The sequence below is a fragment of the Copadichromis virginalis genome, linkage group LG19 (genome assembly GCF_057382275.1).
Source record: "Copadichromis virginalis isolate Kocher_CV1m ecotype Utaka linkage group LG19, C_Virginalis_male_GT1.1, whole genome shotgun sequence".
Taxonomy (NCBI): Eukaryota; Metazoa; Chordata; class Actinopteri; order Cichliformes; family Cichlidae; genus Copadichromis; species Copadichromis virginalis.
Window position 1 is genome coordinate 22,488,834 of NC_140636.1, and position 19,072 is coordinate 22,507,905.

The following is a 19,072-nucleotide window of genomic DNA, read 5'->3' on the forward strand; positions in this document are numbered from 1 at the left end:
GAAGTGTGTTGATTGAAAAAACAGGTTTAAATACAAGTGGCACATATAAAAAAAAAACAGACTGGATTACAGCATGTACTGCACATTACACTCGTTACACACACTCTGCAGTACTTATGAGACAAGTCAACAACCATAAACCACTGTGCTACTATTGTCACTTTTTATTGAAGAAGCCTATGATTGAGAGATTGTCAAAGCAAACAGTAAGATAGTTATCCACAGTGTCCTCCCGGACAGGGACATCCTGTTTTTTTCCCCCGATTTCACTGTTATTGGAAAGTAATTTAATGCCACTGCTGTATATGGCCAATTTTATCCTTATCTCTAGAGTGACTACAGAAAGGAACAATTGTCGTTGGTGGAAAAAGGACAACAATTTCCTGTGGCACTGAAATTTTACTCCAAGCAAATGTGCCCAAAAAGAAAGAAAAATAAACAAGTATGTGAATTTCTTTGAATTATTTAATAGCAAGAAATGCTAATTTGCATATTAAATAATCAGTAGCATTTTTGGCATGTGAATTGGTGCCATTTATCATCCCAAAGGGAACTCCTTTCTCTGTTTCAGAAAGCATGAGCTTGACCAGCGATGTGTTCTGTGTAACCAGCTGTGGTCACGCAAACACACACCCACCGAACAAAGAGTCTGTGAACCAAAAAAACAGCGAGTGTTTGTGCTTAAGTGTGTGTGACCAGGACAACCGGGCGCACCACGTGGGCTGACCTGCGTCAGAGCGTCTCACATCCTGGCGTGCCAAAACACATTGTCATTTTATGGAAAATAATGTTTGATTTATGGTTAATGTTACACAGAAGGAAATTCAGACGGACATTTCTTATGTGTTAAAAGGCTTAACGCTCGGCTTTTATCTTAGATAAGTATGTTTGAGTCTGACTTAAGTAAGGTGCTTGTGTCTGAAAAAGCAGGATTTGCTGTTATTGTGTCTTCTGTGTGCTTAACAGATTCCTTTGGCTGCTTGCCATCCCGAGTCCACAGCACATTCCCATTTTCTCATGAATGCATGCTTAACTGTGCAGGTTTTCTCACCTGGGAGACAGCAGAGAGGTTATAGGCGTATAGAATTAAAGAGCAGAGCCTCTCTAAAATCCTGGTGCTTTTCATGAAGCTTTCCAGCAGCTGTAGCCAATCGGTGTCTGCTAGACTTCACTAACTGGGAGTCATTAAACTAAAGCTCTCCATTGTGTTTGTGCTCTTTAGATCATGTTAATTGAATTATGAGAATATGAGAATTTCCTTCGATGTACAGGCTGTCCAAGAAATTTGTGCTCTAATTCTGGTCTTTTGTTAGTCTTTAAATTATCACTGAATAGCAGGTTATGTATAAGAGAGTGATCCTCCCCCAAAAAGCCTGAAAAGGCAGTAAAAGTTGTACCAGTTGGTCCAGAAGGTGACATATAGGGGTCCAGGGGCATGCCCTACCTGGATATTTAGTGGAATCTGGAGGAACTTTGCTGTCTAAATTTTTAGGTTTATTTCCCAAAAATATTTGAATTTGAATTTATTTATTTAAAAGGGACAGTGCGGTTTAACATAGTCCAAGTACGAAACATGAAACTGATGTAACGCACATAAGTTTATAGCTATTGCTAATTTTCAACAATTGTCCCTTGTTGGGTTTACAATCAAAATAGGTACATTTTACAATAAAACATACATTTTCATAAAGCCAAATAACATCATAAATACAATTACAGTTAATAGATAATAATTTCAAATAAAATTAAAATCATTAGTTAAAATGACTACATCTCTGATTTCCCTTTAACCTTCAATGCAAAGGATCTGATGTCTGTAATCAATATGATTTCGGTTGGAAGTGTGTTCCACAGATGGCAGGCCTTTATGGAAAAAGCTGACTGACCGAATGTAGATCTGTGATATAATATCTTGCAAGATATTATATATTATATATGTATATTATATATACAATTAAAGAGTTAACAGTCCACTGAATTTTTACAACACAATCTTAACATTCAGTCCTATTTGAAAATCAAGTCTCTGAGCTCTCTAGTTTTTCTCTTGGGCAGCTTTTTTTGTTTACTGCCATCAGTAAAAATGATTTATTTGCTAGACATAAGCTCAGATACACACAATATAATAAATGAAATCCACCTTGGTGTCAGCTGTTTGATGCATTTCTTACTGAAAGCATTTTTCAGGTGCCTTCATCTTCTGCTGGAGCAATCGATCACATCCGTGCACCACCTGCACCATGCTGGGAAGTCTGGCTTTTGATTAAAGTCGCTCATTGGATTTACACTTCTGTGTTAATATTGCCATGGTTGTCACGGTACTGGGTCACAGACCCAGTGCTTTGTGTTTATTGGTGAACTGATAGTTCTGATTATTATTATGATTTTCTGCTTAGCTTACATCTTTAGTCCTTGGATTGTGGTTTCTGTTTTGTATCATCTCTGTGCTTCAGCTTCCTATGTTTCCGCGTCTTAGTGTCAAGTCTGCATCTTGGTGCTTTGTCTCAGTTTCCTGTTTTACTTTGGTAGTCTTTGTCCCATGTTTATAATTTCAGTTCTGCTCCTCGTGTCTCGTCATGAGTGCATTATCCCAGCTGTTTCCCTCCTGTCTCCCATTCACTGATTACGCCAGTATGTATTTAAGCCCTGTGTTTTTCCCTGCCTGTTGTTGCGTCCTCTGCGTTAGTTGTGTGTTCCTCAGTTGTCATGTTTTGTCAGGTTATGTCATGCCACGTAATGAACTCCCAGTTTAGATCATCCTTCCTAGTTTGAATTTTGGTTTTGTTTCTAGTGCCTATGTATTGTGTTTCTAGGTTTGTTTTCTGCCAGTGAATAAAAACTGCCACCTTTAAGTTAAATATTTCGTCTCTGAGTCCTGCACCTGAGTCCAACCATGGCCTACCACACAGCTCACCATGACAATAGGTATGTTTTAACCGCAAATGCTCTGAAAACCTACAAGGTAATCTATGCAGTAACCTCACGTGCACTTCCATGGGAATGCAACTCCACATTGCATTGATGCAGCCCTCAGCTTCCCCACTTGCATTTACAGTTTTTTAATTTTACTTTTCTCAGTGAGAGATTAATAATTCTTGCCTGATTATAAAGATTAACAGATGTCAGCAAATTCCTGGAAGGAGATTTTGTTTGTACAAATAACACATTCTGGAGTAAACCTGACAGAAAGGCAGACATGAAATGTAAAACTGAGATCAGCGGTGAAACATGACATGCTATTGGGATGCAAACTATAATGTGATATTTAGAATCCCCATATCATTTCCTAAATGCTTCCAATACAAACAAAGGGAGTAGAATTTTAAGAACTGCTTTAAAGGCATTTTTTTTTAAAGAAGTCTTACAAAGATACTGGTGGCTGATGAATTTTCCCTAAGCTTTCTTGTACATGCACCTGTCGCTGAGATTTGAATTAATTTGAAAATCTCGCCTTGTTCTCCAGTTATCGCATTCACAAAATTAGGTGTCCACACGGCGCGCCCGCCCTGCAAGGTAAAAAATCTCCCATCAGTGTTTTAAGGCTGTGGGGTAAAAACCTATTTAACATTTTAATCACTTTGAACTTCATATCAATCTTTTGGCCTTGAAGGAGAGGTCAGAGGTCAATTGTGACATATTTTAGATTTAGATTTATACTTTTATACTTTAGTTTTAAAACTTTTACTAATTTTCAATAGGGCTGTTCGATATAACGATATATATCAGATGACGATATAAAAACATCTATCGTTTCATTTTACGCTATCGTTTGTTTCGCGGTGTCACAAAATAAACTGTTTACGGCAATATTTTCTCATCGTTTTGATGGTCACTGTAGTGGTTATATTAATTTATTAAAGTTCTCTCTTTCTCTTATATTTAATATAACTACACTACAGACGGACAAGCGGCTGTTTTTATGCGTTGTCGTTAGCAACAACAACGGTAAAACCATCGCATGTCCGCTTGTTTATTTTCCACATAAACCTTTCACAATAAAGCTCAAGATCCTGTTGACTTTTCAAAATAAACGGAATCACGTGAAAAAGTATGCAGAGCATTTACAGATGAGAAGCAAAAAGGAGGTGTGGTGCTAAAAAATAAACCTTAGACTCAAACGTTAGAACAGGCTTTCCCCCGCAGCACGCTGTGTAATAAATACTCACAAAGGAAACAGCAGCCGATACAACATATGTCTAAAAATGTGTAGTTTCATGCATCGGTTAAAACACTCAACTCCATGTACACGACGCCCAGCTGGAAACAGTTCAGCAACCTGAGATTCACAGAATTTACAGAAAATGTTAAATTTTTGTGATTTATATCGTTATCGGCTGATAGATGGTTTATATTGGGATATGAGATTTTGGTCATATCGCACAGCCCTAATTTTCAAGCAATAAATTATTACGTTGGCCTTTAAGACCTCAATGGATGTAAATCTAATTTTAATGGATTGTTAACATGACTCCACACCCCTGCAAAGTCTTTATCAGAATTCATCCAAAACTTTTTGAGCTACTATGTTTACAGACAGAATGCGCATAACAAAGAGAGTCGACACAGTAGGGGAAGAAGTCCCAGCATTCTTTTTCTTTTGTTGCTGGCAACGCATATAAAACACAAAGACTCCATGTTTATGGACACCACAGCAGTGTGTATCTCAATATGCATTATGAAATTATTTTGGGATACCTAAGACAAGTAGAAGTGTAAAGAAGTTCTGGACATCAGTATAATACTGTACATTTTAAATTAATGCAGGTGTTGAATATGCACATTGTACACAAAACAGTAAAAAAGCACATTAAAAACAGTTGACTGTTACACACCTCATTTCTTCTTTAAATCCACACCATCTTTGACTGTCAGTGCCTCTACCTTTCATGCTAACTAACATGCAGCATTCGTACTCCTGGGTTGTATTCGTGACACAGATCAACGTACACTGATCAAATGTTATCTTTTTTAAATAAAGAATAAAATATTTTAAATAGAATATACTAAATATATTAGGAAATGTGTTGTTTTAATGAAGTGCAACAGTGCAGTTTCTACACTACGTGGATTTTCATGTGTGTTTTAAAACTGTACTGATGTCTGTAACTTTTACCACAAAATTCGCAGTCAAATGGTTTTTCTCCAGTGTGGACTCTCATGTGTATCTTTAGATTTCCCTCCCGGTTGAACGTGTTACCACAAACGCTGCAAACAAACCGTTTCTCTCCTGAGTGAACTGACATGTGCCTCCTCAGATTACATCGATATCTGAACGGTTTACCACAGTGATCACAGACAAATGGTTTCTCCTCTGTGTGAATTCTCATGTGTCTCTTAAGATCAGTCTTGTGGTAAAACCTCTGTCCACAGTCTTCACAACTAAAGGGCTTCTCCCCTGTGTGTACTCTTATGTGTAGTTTAAGGTTTGCCTTATGGTTAAATCTTTGTCCACATTCATCACAGCCAAATGGTTTCTCCCCCGTGTGGACTCTCATGTGTCTGGTAAGATTTGTCTTTCGGCTAAACCTTTGTCCACAATCATCACACCCGAATGGTTTTTCATCTGCGTGAACTTTTGTGTGCATCTTCAGATTTCCTTGATATCTAAATCTTTTACCACACTCAGTACAACCAAATGGTCTCTCTCCCGTGTGGACTCTCATGTGTATTCTAAGCTCTTTCTTTTGGTTAAATCGTTTACCACAATCGTCACATCCAAATCGTTTCACCTGAGAATCAACACTTTGCTCCACTCTACAAATTTTCTTATTATCCAAACAGTTGGAAGACCTTTTTTCTGAATGACATGTCACGTGTTTCTGAAGAGACTGCTTGCAGACAAACTGTTCTCCACTCTCAGAGCAGCTTAGAAACTTTTTTGCAGCGTTACATCTCACATCATTTTTTACACCTGACTCAGTTAATGTGCTGTCATTCAGCCAGCTGTTGCTTTCATCAGCTTCAGGTCCACAATCTGACAAAGGTTCCTGCCAATCATCGTCCTCACTGACTTCAGTCTTTTCAAACTCTGAGGCCTCTCCATCAGTACTTGATTGTAAAGGAGTATCTGGATGGGGGTGTCTGACTGGATCTGGTGAAGAATAGTTTCCTATTTTTATCTGTTCAGCTGAGCTGCTAGCTGGAGGCTCGGTCTCTCTGCTGTTTTCAGTTTGGCTTTGATGAAGCGTTGAGAACTGAGGTTTCTCATCATCATCTTCACTCTTCACATGAGCAGCAGTGAATGGGAACCCAGAGATATAGTCCTCCAGCCCACTGAGCTGTTCTCCCTCTTGACTTTTCCAGAATTCCTCCTGTTCCTCCTTTATGTGAAGAAACTCTGAGTCATGATGGTCCAGACTGAGACTGCATTCATGGAGAACCTCTTCTTTTATCACCAAAAGCTGCTGGACATCTGCTGGAAACACTGAAACACACACACTTATAATGAACAATGGCAGCTAGCTCAATGTTAAACAGTTTTTTTTTCATTAGTCCCATATCTCTAAAGTTAGAAACATCCTGTTTTAGAGTGATGCTGAAAACCTAGTTCATGTATGTATTGTGACTGTAATTTATTATTATCAGGATGTCCTAAAAACTGCATGAAAAGTCTGCATTTGATCCACAATGCTGCAGTGAGAGTACTGACATGGACTAGAAAGAGAGAGCTTATTTCTCCTATACTGGCTTCTCTTTATTGGCTCCCTGTTAAATTCAGAATCAAATTTAAAATCCTGCTTCTCACATACAAGGTCTTAAATAATCAGGCCCATCTTACCTTAATGACCTCATATACCGTATCATCCCAATAGAGCTCTTTGCTCTCAGACGGCAGCAGTGTTGCCAACTTAGCGATTTTGTCGCTATATTTAGCGAGTTTTCAGACCCCCTTAGCGACTTTTTTTTCTAAAAAGCGACTAGCGACAAATCTGGCGACTTTTTCTGGTATTATTGGAGACTTATTTATGACGACTTTTTGACGTGAAAACGCGTATCACTCTTACTCTCAACAAGCAGCAGTGCTGCCTTGGGCACCTCACCCGTGCCAAAGTGCTCACAGGCAGAGGATAGTCCTCCCCAGCTGCTATCAGAGCAGGAGACGTTCACACCTGTGCGTCCGAACAGCAAATGAATCGCGCATGAGCGAAGCCGCTGCTCCCGCACTGACTGTAACGCAGTCAGTTCTTCTTTTACTGTTATGCTGTTTTGTGGATCACAAGGTTAAAAACTACTTATAAACACACACTCTCACACACAAAGTAACTCCACCAGAGTGCCAATTTCAGGTCACTTTTGCCGGTCCAGGAGCAGGGTTGGAATTGTGACATTAAAAAAACAATAATTGCTAAAAGAAATTTAATTTGTAGTTCTAAATAAATTCTAACTGCATTTAGGACGTTTGTTACTCACTTTATGTCTCTTCTACGATGTTATTTCTCTCTCCAACAGCGTAGGTTACAATGACATTAGCATGACCAATTATGCAAATTAGGCGATGACGTCATTTGACGACTTCTAGCGACTTTTAGGACAGCCGATAGCGATTTTCCTTACTGAGGAGTTGGCAACGCTGGACGGCAGGTTTACTTGTAGATCCCAGGGTTTTTAAAAGCAGAATGAGAAGCAGAGCCTTCAGCTTTCAGGCCCCTCTTCTGTCAAACCAGCTCCCAGTTTTAATAATAAACTACAAGAGATCAAAACTTGCTGCAGCGCTTTCTTAGCTGCCTCCATCAGCTCTCTCCTCCTTTTGAAAGCAGCATTTCTCATGTAGCTGGTTAAATATTAGGGGGGAAGCTAGCGCAGATTGCCACAGCATAATATGACAGTAATGTCTGATATGTGCACACGTGACAAGCTGCGCACTGGATTCACATATGGAGACTTTCATTCACAGAAAATCCGCTGGCTTCACAGTTCGGTGTAAATTTTTTGATCAAAACACTCACCCGCAGCCATTAGACAGCTTCAACTCTACCTCTGGATATGCCGCCAGTACCGGAAATACGCCACGTCCTTCCCCTGTGCAATAATTCAACAACTTCCGGTCTCTGTTTTGTCAAAATAAAAGTCATAGATACACGCACTGCTGGATCATGAGCGGCAAAACTGTCTTTATTGAGATCAAAATAAAATTCAATGGAATTTTTTCTTTAGAGAAACATTCACGTTAATTTATCTGGATTTTAACAATCAATAGAGCAGTGGGTATTAGCCTAACTTTATATTGTGGTTTCTTACATCACAAACTGTCCCAGAATTGAATCCACAGCGATGTTTATGCAAAACGTTAGACAGTCTGAAATGTCCTGGTCTAAAAATGTATTATATTGATATTTGTGCAGTTTCAGAATGTATGAGTGAGAGAGACTAGAAGTGTCTGTCTGAACAAATCATAGGATTTTATCAGTGGATTTTAATGCAATTGTAATGCTAGACACCAAGAATTAATTCTAGACGGTGCTCCACATCTGTCTGGTAAAAACTTGTGGTCTGAAATTTGAAGCAGCTACTTTTGACTGTTCTCTTATTGCCAAAGTGGGTAGCTCCACATGTTTGATTTGGGACATCTTTTACACCAGATGCCTTATCTGACTGGTAAAGAAAAACATGAACACATTTCACCAGCCTTGGCATCGTTACACCTGTGCAGTTTAGAGTTCACTATAAAATTCCTTAGTTCACTTGTAAATGTTTGCATCGGTCATACACAAGTATCAGTATCTATCAGACTGGGGTATAAAGACGTAACTCTGAAACTCTGGCACAATCTCCCCTTCCAGGTCAGACTGCCTGCTTCAATAACAGCTTACAAACCTCAACTGAAGACTCACCATTTCTCTTTAGCATGTCCTCCTAATGCTATGTAAATCGGTCTTTTAAATTGTTTTACCGATTGTTGTGCTGCACTTCGGTTGATGTCTGTTGTGATATGAGTGATATAAATAAACTTGGCTTGACTTTAAATTTTAGATTGATTAACAAATCAAAAACAAAAACCTTGTCACTATTGTACATAATAAAAATGGTAACACCTAACAAATAACCAACACAAAAACCACTGTTTAATGTAACATCACCATTAAATTTCACTGTTCATACCTCATGGTGCTGTTATAATCCAGGTTTAAACATTATTTACAGCACAGTAAAAGAACATGAATTTAAAAAAGCCAAAGTAGTTATCTCTGTGCAAATTAGTGATGATTAATTCAAGTAAAATATCTCATAAACGTACTAAATAAAAGTCAAAGTGGAATATACTCTATATACATATTTTTAATGTACCAAAAACTAGAGCATAATGTCAATAACCCAGCAGCTCAGTTTTCTCACAATTCAGATTATTGCCTGTAAAGTGACAAACGTAACCTTGATCTTCACAATCAGAATCAGAATACTTTAATAATCCCTAAGGAATTTATGCTATCTTGAGACGCTTTATATTGTAAGGTAAAGCCCAAAGACCATTATGTGTAAATTTGAACATTTCTATAGGAGGACTAATGAGTAACGAAAAGTTCACAGGTCCTTTGGCTGAATGAGCTAAATATACTATTGGAAATGAGTAGAAATCAATCAATAAAAAGAATATTCTACCACAAATACACAATATGCTTATCATAAAGAAGTTTTGTACTCATACTGAATTTTACACAATTTTTACACCAGGTGTCCTGCATGATGCAACCCTCTTTGGGATTTGCGTCTCCTCCCAGGCTTGACTCAGACTTTTCAGGTGTTAGGCAAATCTTTAATCACTACACAATAGTGCCACTGTACTTTTTGGACTGTGCAGTATCATGTAGTATGTTTATATACTACACAAAAATATCATTTTAACAGTTTTAAAAATACCAGAGGCTATCTTTCCATTCTTCAGTGGTTTAAAGTAGTTGCAATGTGACGTCATCTGAATTTTCCATCATGTTACAAAATACATGTGAAGGCTGATAACTGGTGTTAAGATTTCCGGTCCTTGTTCATTTGGAAATCTGGGTTTTGGTGATCTTGTGTGATAAAGCAAATAAGTAAGTTAAGAAATGAGCAAATGAAAACTATTCTAAGCAGTGAACATTCAGCTGAGACTCTGAAATTATTGACACCAGCAATTATATTAATGATGCCTGTATTAGTGTTAAAGTTTGTCACGTCTGACTGACAGACTGCTATCACTTACCAGAATGATGAAGACAATATATATTATGAAAAGGATCTCTTATAGTGGTAACCGTGTGTTTGATATGTGGCACAAGTCTGACTGAACTCTCAAGGACAGTTTGTTGCTGCGTAAAGACGAGAATTGGACCAGTAGATCAGTAAAATTAATGAGTAAGAAAAGCACAGTTATGTCAAGGAAAAACAATCAAACAAACACATTTTTGAATTTTGGCAACAAAATGACAAACATTTTCCACCTTTGAAAATTGGAAGTTGTGGCTAGCTAGGGCTGCTCAATTAATCGAATTTTAATCACGATTACGATCTGGGCTTTCAACGATCATTAAAAATAACTGAGCCGATTATTAGCCCCTCCCTCGTGCTTTACTCGCGCTGCTCCGTGTGGCAAATCGAGCGCACCTCTCTGCATTTCGAACACGTGTCACAACAATTAAGAGCAGCGGTCCCCAACCTTTTTTGCGCCACGGACCGGTTTATGCCCGACAATATTTTCATGGACCGGTGTTGTGCCAAAAAGTGATTGTCTGCCAAAAACTGATTTCCGGTATTTGCCAAAAACTGATTGCTCGTATTTAAACTGCTAAAAGTAACTTGTTGGGCTATAACATGTGAAACACGTGTCAAATGCATCCCTCATGGATGACATAAAGTCATCTTGAGCCACAAGCAACATTCGTGTAACAAGGTAGAAGCCACAATCAGTTTTTGGCAGTGACTTTTATATAACCTTTACTTATGCAGTTACAAAAATCTCATTAACATTAAAAATGTCTTCTGTAAGAGTAAGTTGGCCAAGAGGACAGCAGAAATGGCAGCAAATATTACAATAGTTCTGTAAAAATATTTTAAGTGGGGATAAAGGACCAGATTGGTTATAATGTAAGTACAATAACACAGAGTTATAAAGATACTTGAAAAACAGATAATTTTTTAATTCTATATATAACCCCTTCGTAAACCCTGTTCACCGAAGTCTATTTACCAACATACGTAAAGATATTACATGTAAAAAAAATAAACAGAAACATTGGAAATCAGTTTTTGGCAGGCAATCACTTGGCACAACACTCGGCCTTTAAGGTGTCGCGGATAAATACAACAAAATAAAACTAGTACCGGTACCGAAAAAAAGAAGATTTATTCATAACACACGTGAAAAGACCAAGGAAAACCGAGTAAACGATAAAAACGATAACAAAATAACGCTGAAAACCGATAAAAACCCTGAAAACTATACATTTCACACCTGAGCCTCAACTCTCGCGGCCCGGTACCAAACGACTCACGGACCGGTACCGGTCCGAGGCCTGGGGGTTGGGGACCACTGATTAAGAGGACCCGAGGGAAGCTCGGAAAGCTAAGCAGAAGTTATTTGGAGAGGAGAGTGACTGCCATTGGTTGAAAAGAGAGGTAAAAAAAAAAACTTCAGTGGTGTGGAAACATTATGGGTTCGCGGAGTCAGACGTGGATCAAGTAGACATAGTGTGTAAACTTTGCTACAGTGTCGTAGCTGCACCACAGAGCAACGCTGCAAAGTTCACTAAACATAGATGTTTACATTTTTCATTTATTTTTTATATTGCAAACATTTGCACTGTTATCAGTATTTGCACACTATTTTATATTATTTTTTGACAATCTTTAAAGTCATTATTCAATACATTGTTATTGTTAAATAAATATCGTCAAATAATCGAGATCTCAATTTCAGTGAAAATAATCGTGATTATCATTTTTGCCATAATCGAGCAGCCCTATGGCTAGCTTTGTCAAAAATAAAAACAGCACTGATAAGAACACTGTTTTGCACATCATTGTGTTTGCAGAGATAATTTTGATGGGCATCGCTACTCCCAGTCACGGGAAAAAATCCCGTTGAGACTCTCAATACTTATTTATTCCTTGTGGAGTTTGGTGTGTATCTTTAGATTACACTGGTGTCTAAATCTTTTGCCACAAAATCCACAGTTATAAGGTTTCTCCCCTGTGTGAACTCTAATGTGCGTCTCAAGATGAATCTTTTGATTAAATCTTTTGCCACAGAAATCGCAACCAAATGGTTTCTCTCCTGTGTGGACTCTCATGTGTATCTTTAGATTCCCCTCTTGGTTAAATATGTTACCACAAACACCACAAACAAACTGTTTTTCTCCTTTGTGGAGTGCCATGTGTGTCTTCAGATTACACTGGTAACTAAACGTTTTACCACAATCGCCACAGGTATACGGTTTCTCTTCTGTGTGAACTCTCATGTGTCTCCTAAGTTCAATCTTTTGGTTAAATCTTTGCCCACAATTGTCGCAACTAAACGGTTTCTCTCCTGTGTGCACTCTTATGTGCATGTTAAGATTTCTTCGATAGTTAAATCTTTGTCCACAAATGTCACAGCTAAATGGTTTCTCCCCCGTGTGGACTCTTATGTGTCTGGTAAGGTTTGTCTTTAGGCTAAATCTTTTACCGCATTTATCACAAGCATACGGTTTCTCTCCAGCATGGAGCCTCATGTGTACATTCAGACTTCCTTGATATCTAAATCTTTTACCACAATCTGCACAACAGAATGGTCTTTCTCCCGTGTGGACTCTCATGTGTACTCTAAGATCTTTCATTTGGTTAAATCGTTTACCACAATCATCACATCCAAATCGCTTCATCTGAGAATCGACACTTTGCTCCACTCTAGAACTTCTCTCATTCACCAAACAACTGGAAGACCTTTTTGCATTATTTACACCTGACTCAGGTGTTCTGTCGTCATTCAATTGGCTGTCGCTGTCGTCAGTTTCAGGTCCACAATCTGACAAAGGTTCCTGCCAGCCATCCTCACTGACTTCAGTCTCAGAAGATTCCGGTGCTTCGCCATCAGTATTTGTTTGTATATTGTTATTTGTACTTCGGTCCATTTTCCTCTGTTCAGAGGAGTTGCTCGCTTGAGTCTCAGTCTCTATCTTGTTTTTATTTTGGTTTTGATGAACCTTTAATGACTGAGGCTTCTCTTCTTCATCTTCACTCTTCACATGAACAACAGTAAATGGAAACCTCTTGATATCCTCCTCCAGCCCATTACAGTGAACTCGCTCTTGATTTTTCCACAGCTCTGAGTCAGGATGGTTCACACTGGGGCTCCATTCACATTCATGGGAAACCTCTTCTTTTATCACCAGTAGCTGCTGGACATCTACAGGGAAGACTGAAACACACACACTCATAATTAAGAGCAAAAACTCTATAATCACATAACTTATCACTGGTACTAATACTCCATGTTAGTGAGATCTGAGATGACTGTGGATAGACAGTGCTATTAAATATAATCTAAATTAATCTTAACTGTGACCACCTAATAGAAAATGACATTGCCATCCAATACCATCCAGCCAGCAGTGCTGCCCCTCAGCCTCTTAGCAGATGAACCTATGTTATAAGTTGGAAAATCATGGGTAGTTTTCAGAAAAGTTGACTTCTCATCTTGACCTTGAAGTTAGTGTAATCTTTCAGTTGATGTGCCGACGTTATGAATTTCAAAAACAATACATCACCTCTATGACGATTTATCACATGCACAAACCTGGGTGTCCACATCGTCCACCTATCAGGTGGGGTGTCGACAATACCCTATCAGGCTTTTACGGCTGAAGGGTACACAAATGCCCGTATATTCTCCCAGTTCAAAAAATCATTTCAATTCTGAGTGTCCGACTGAGTATTCAGTTTTCATTTGTGCCAGAAATACACAACTCAACACTAGCCATGCAGCTCCTCTTCTGATATGTACAGCCAGAGGTGTGGACTCGAGTCACATGACTTGGACTCGAGTCAGACTCGAGTCATTAATTTTATGACTTTAGACTTGACTTGAAAAAATGTTGTAAGACTTGTGACTTGACTTGGACTTTTATACCAATGACTTGGGACTTGAATTGGACTTGAACCGGTTTACTTGAAAAGACTTGATATTTTACCCCAAATATAAAATTTAACATGCATATTATATAGAGATTGAAAATGTGACGTCATTCACGGGTAGAACCGCAAAGGATTCTGGGAACTCGTGGCAAGCGGTAGTAGCGCACGCAGGCTTTCAATTAAAATCAGTCACACAGCGATAAAAAGAAACACAAAAATGTCAAGAAGCTGTTGTATTATTAACTGCAATAGCCGGTCGCATGACAGCCACGGGACGCCGACGGGTAAAGAGATCGGTTGTTATCGGATTACGTCGTTGAAGAGAAATTGTTCGAGCCATGTTTCCGAAGTAACAAAGACGTGACGGATGGCCTGGATTGCAGCCATTCAAAGATCAAATATAACGTCCCAGAACACTCCAGCTCACAGGTTAGTCTGCTCCAAGCATTTACACGAAGGTCAGTGTTTTTTAGTAGTTAATACGTCATTTTCATAACATAACTGGTGATATAGGTTACAAGCAAGTCTGGCGCTGAACAGAAATGGTCGCGCTATGCTCCTTTGTTTATTGTGCATAAATAGTGAATTGTCCTGACACAATATTGCGTTTCGCTTATGTTATTATGGTACATTGACAAAAACATATACTTTTATTCACAGGATAAAACAGGTTTTTTGTATCACTAATTGCCCAGTACGATTACAGCATACAATATTGTTGTCACTGCTACATTTCTGTAACGCGTACCAGAAATTATTTCCACTACTAATTAATTACCGTTGAGCTCAAAGGTCCTATTAATAAACGGTTAACGAATGTGTATTTATGACGACGATTTGTGAGACTGGTAAACTTATGATACGTACGATGGTCTTTCGTTCTACACGGTGCATTTCAAGGTCCTGCACCCATCCGTCGGTAAACTGTACCTGGGCTTGTTGCAGTGACCTGAAGTTACTAAACTTCATGAGTGTATGCACTCACTCCAAGAACCGTATGATTATAAATATGCATATAAATATGCTACGATGAGATAGCTGACTTCATCTAACTAGCAAATGTTGTCCAGGCTACGTTGGTGATACAGTTTTTTTAATGTGTATGATATTTTTGTCATGCGATTTTAAAGCCGGTCCTACAACCGCATCCAAGAATAACATGCAGCTTATCTCAGAACTATCAGTGAAAATTATTCTTGGAGCTAGGTTTAATTGAGCTGCATTTTAAAGAGGTGCAATTTCACAATTTGTGTATATTTTCTAAGTTCACTATTTTGTCATGTGTTGAGAAAAACACAGATTTTAAAATTACATGGTCTAATATTTACATTTAGCATAACTGCAACATTATTTTTTCGTTTTTTTTTTTTTTAAAGACTTGAAAGGACTTGAAATTCAAAGTTTCAGACTTGTGACTTGACTCGGACTTTTACACCAGTGACTTGAGACTCGACTCTGACTTGCCTGACATTACTTGAGACTTGACTTGAGACTTGAGGATAAAGACTTGAGACTTACTTGAGACTTGCAAAACAATGACTTGGTCCCACCTCTGTGTACAGCTATTGGTATCATACACCTTTACAATACTCCAAATTTATTCTCACCCCACCATTTCCTATTGCTGAATATTACACCCACTACTGCTACCTACTACTAACCTATAACATAAAAATCAGCAGGATAGATTTCCTTTTACTGAACTGTTTCAGTTAACAGGGAATACTTATAAATGTATTTTTTTCTCTCTGTCAGGGTGAACCATTTGATTGATTAGCTAACATTTAACCATTACACAAAGAACGATCATCCACTGGCAAACATTTTAGACCAGGAAATACAAAATCAATCATTTGAAGTGGTCCTTTTCTCCATATTTTTAAATGCAGGTAACATTCACTGAGTATTTTCATTCCTCTGGGACAAGCTAATGATGGACGTTGACTTCTTTGCACAGCTGGATTTCTTGTTTTTAATACTTCAACTTTCTGCATTTTATGAAGTTTTTTGTGTACAATTTTTCTGTAATCTGTATGCTAATGATCCAATATTAGAGGAATTGCATATGCCATCACAATTGTAAAAATGTTGTGACACTGCATAAAATGTAAATAAAACAGATTTGCAAGTCTCATAAATCCACATTTTTTTTAATTCACAATAGAACACAGACAACCTGTCAAATGTCACAGCTAAATGTTTTGCGAGCTTAGATTATTTATCTGGTTAACAGTGGTTTAATGGTTGTACAGCAATAGTGCTAACGAGCATGACCGAGGGGGACCCTGAGCTGATGGACAGGTGCAGGTCAGACTTTGGGAAGACTTGTCTTTGATTCTAAAACGAGGTCACACATCAGCTTGTGCTGTTAGTTTTAAAGTATCAGTCTACTAAAATTCTGCAAATCAAATGCTAATGTTTTGAGGATACTTTTAGCTCATAGTCAGCTGTTTGCACAGATAATGTCTCTGTTGTTTGTTGCCTCTGCAATCAAAGACATGTATGCACTTTTATAACTGTGGCTACAGCTCTCTGAGTGTACATGCATGGCTGCAGTTATGCAGGCTGTGTGTGAGAGCAAGCACCTTTAATTTTTTTTTTTTTTTTTAATGGAATAGTAAATTTACTTGAGCCAAATGCCCCTCAGTCAAAGTTGGTTGCTCTTGTTCCTATGCTCTCGTGCCCATGACCCTGTCCCAACTTGCCATCAAATTCAAAATGATCTCATTTCTTTTCTTAAAACGGTTAATTTTTCCAGTTTATAGATGTGGTATGCTTTCTGTGTTCTATTGTTAATTAAATATGGGTTTATGAGATTTGCAAACCACTGCATTCAGTCTTTGTTTACATTTTACACAACTTTGTTTGGAAATGGGGTTGTATCTATCAGACGAGTATCTGCCTTCACTGCTCCCATACGACCATGCTTAATGTCCGTGTGTCGCTTAGCTTCCTCCCTTAGCTCCTTCTCTCCTTCTATTGGAAGGTATCAGTTCATGTAGCTGACTACATGTTAGGGGGACGCTTGTTCAGACTGACGCAAACGTGGCAAGCTGCGCACTGTTTGGAGCCATATGCGGAGATTTTCATTCACAAAAAACCCGCTGACCTCACAGATCACCGGTAATTCTTTCAACAAGTTCAAAACACTCACCCGCAGCCATTATACACCTTCTACTCTACCTCTGGATGCTCCTGCCTGATGATGCGCACCCGCACTGGAAACACAACTTGTTCTTCCCCTGTGCAATAATGCACATACTTCCGGTCTATTTTTCATAATAAAAGCCATAGATACATTCTTTACTATCCTTAAACTGTATTAGTGAATCTGTATGGCAAAGACCATCGCCTTCTGTACAATGAGCAGGAAAACACTCTGTCTAAGGGAAACTACCATCACTTTTTGTACCATGAGCTTTCCTGTAGTTGGCTTGTAATTTTCTCGACCAGTTACGTTTAAGTAGGTTTTTGCTGCATATGTAGCAGGTTGAAAAAGCTACATGTTTGTTTTTGCAAGAAAACCAATTACCCCCTTATTTTTTGTTTATTATTGTGACTTATTTTGACATTGTTATGTGTTGCCAGACCATGGTTATATTTCATTATGCCAGTAGATGGTGCTCTTGCACTGCTGTGAAACTACCAGAGAGACTCTAGCTATAGGCTCTGCGCATGCGCAGCTCAGAAATAAATGAGCTCCGGCCTGAGCAAGACGCTAACTTCAGTGTCCTCTCTATTAATCCACAGGTACTGACAAACAAACTTTTATGTTACCGAACTGGTAATAAATGTCATGTAAGTTGAGTAACAACTGTTCGGCTATATTTTGAGATGAGAGTGGTATTTTGTTGTAATGAGTATTAGTGTATCATCGGCATAATGCTATAATGCTACGTAGCACTATAAGTATATGCTATGATAGTGGCAACCTGCGACTTCCGAAAATGTGTTTTAGTGTTTGTTTTAGTTTTAGCCAAGCAGTACTGAGTACATGTATTAAGGGGAAAGGTTTTTGTTGGTGAAACAACGTTTGCAGTCGTCTGCCGCCATGTTGTGTTGCGTTCAGGGGACGCCATGTTCAAAAGTAATAGCGTATATGGCGCGAATGTGGGGAAAGGTTGTGTGAATGTGAGATGGGTTATTTTGGTATGATGTTATGCTTTAACCGCGAGTGTTTTGTTTAAGTTGTGAGTATGTAAAGTCATTTTGAATTAGTTTGTATTTATTTTGCTTTTGAGAGAATGCTTTTTGTAACTTTATTTATGTTTATGAACTCTGTTATTTTATGGGAAGAATGCATGGTCTAGTGTGATTTGTATTGTGTATATGTAGAAATAAATGAGCTCCGGCCTGAGCAAGACGCTAACTTCGGTGTCCTCTCTATTAATCCACAGTTTGCTCATATTTGGCTACGCAGTGCTCTCTAGCCTGTGTGCCGCTTGCTGCCGGTCCAGATTCCCCTAGGTCTGGTGCCGGTAACACATACATAAAAAAAAAAAAGTGTGTGTGAAGCAAAGGAGATGAATTAGGTCAAAATGCAAGCTTGAAATAGATGACTATCCGGTTGTTCAGTGATGACGCGACGAATCCTACTTCCGGGTCTAAAGTAGTCTGCGTTTAATATGGCTTTTGTGTTGTTAACATATTTAATGCTATGTATTTTCTTCTATTTGATCTCAAAAAGCTCCTAAAACAGTCAGTGATCACTGTTGACCTCCCTCGGCTTTTATTACCACTAATCATTTATTTAAGCTCAGTTTTTAAAACCTTAGGATGTAACTACAGCCCAGCCCATACAGCAGTATATGAATGACTAACCTCGTATTGTGGATGGATTATTTCAGTTGTTCTCCTGGCTGAAGTTTGGTCCTTTTACAGCATCCTGCCATGCGATTACATTTGTTCCTGACCACCGACAACACTCACGTTAACTTTTATCGAGTGGAAAAAAAGTTAGTTTGTTCATATTATGCTAACATAGCTG

The 19,072-nt window shown here is 38.5% G+C and overlaps 2 protein-coding genes across 2 annotated transcripts; both read right to left on the reverse strand.

The window, feature by feature from the left end:
• Positions 1-4,557: 4,557 nt before the first annotated feature.
• On the reverse strand, positions 4,558-8,007 carry LOC146686047 (uncharacterized). Its single transcript, XM_085441155.1, has 2 exons — positions 7,947-8,007; positions 4,558-6,424 (listed from the first exon to the last, which is right to left on the reverse strand). Exons 1-2 carry the CDS (start codon positions 7,954-7,956, stop codon positions 5,055-5,057), a joined length of 1,380 nt encoding a protein of 459 aa, XP_085297281.1. The 5' UTR covers positions 7,957-8,007; the 3' UTR covers positions 4,558-5,054.
• Positions 8,008-9,040: 1,033 nt separating this feature from the next.
• LOC146686048 (uncharacterized) lies at positions 9,041-17,303 on the reverse strand. The gene is made up of 2 exons (XM_085441156.1): positions 17,240-17,303; positions 9,041-13,369 (listed from the first exon to the last, which is right to left on the reverse strand). The coding sequence occupies exons 1-2, from the start codon at positions 17,247-17,249 to the stop codon at positions 12,075-12,077; spliced, it is 1,305 nt and encodes a 434-aa protein (XP_085297282.1). The 5' UTR covers positions 17,250-17,303; the 3' UTR covers positions 9,041-12,074.
• Between the last annotated feature and the right edge of the window lie 1,769 nt (positions 17,304-19,072).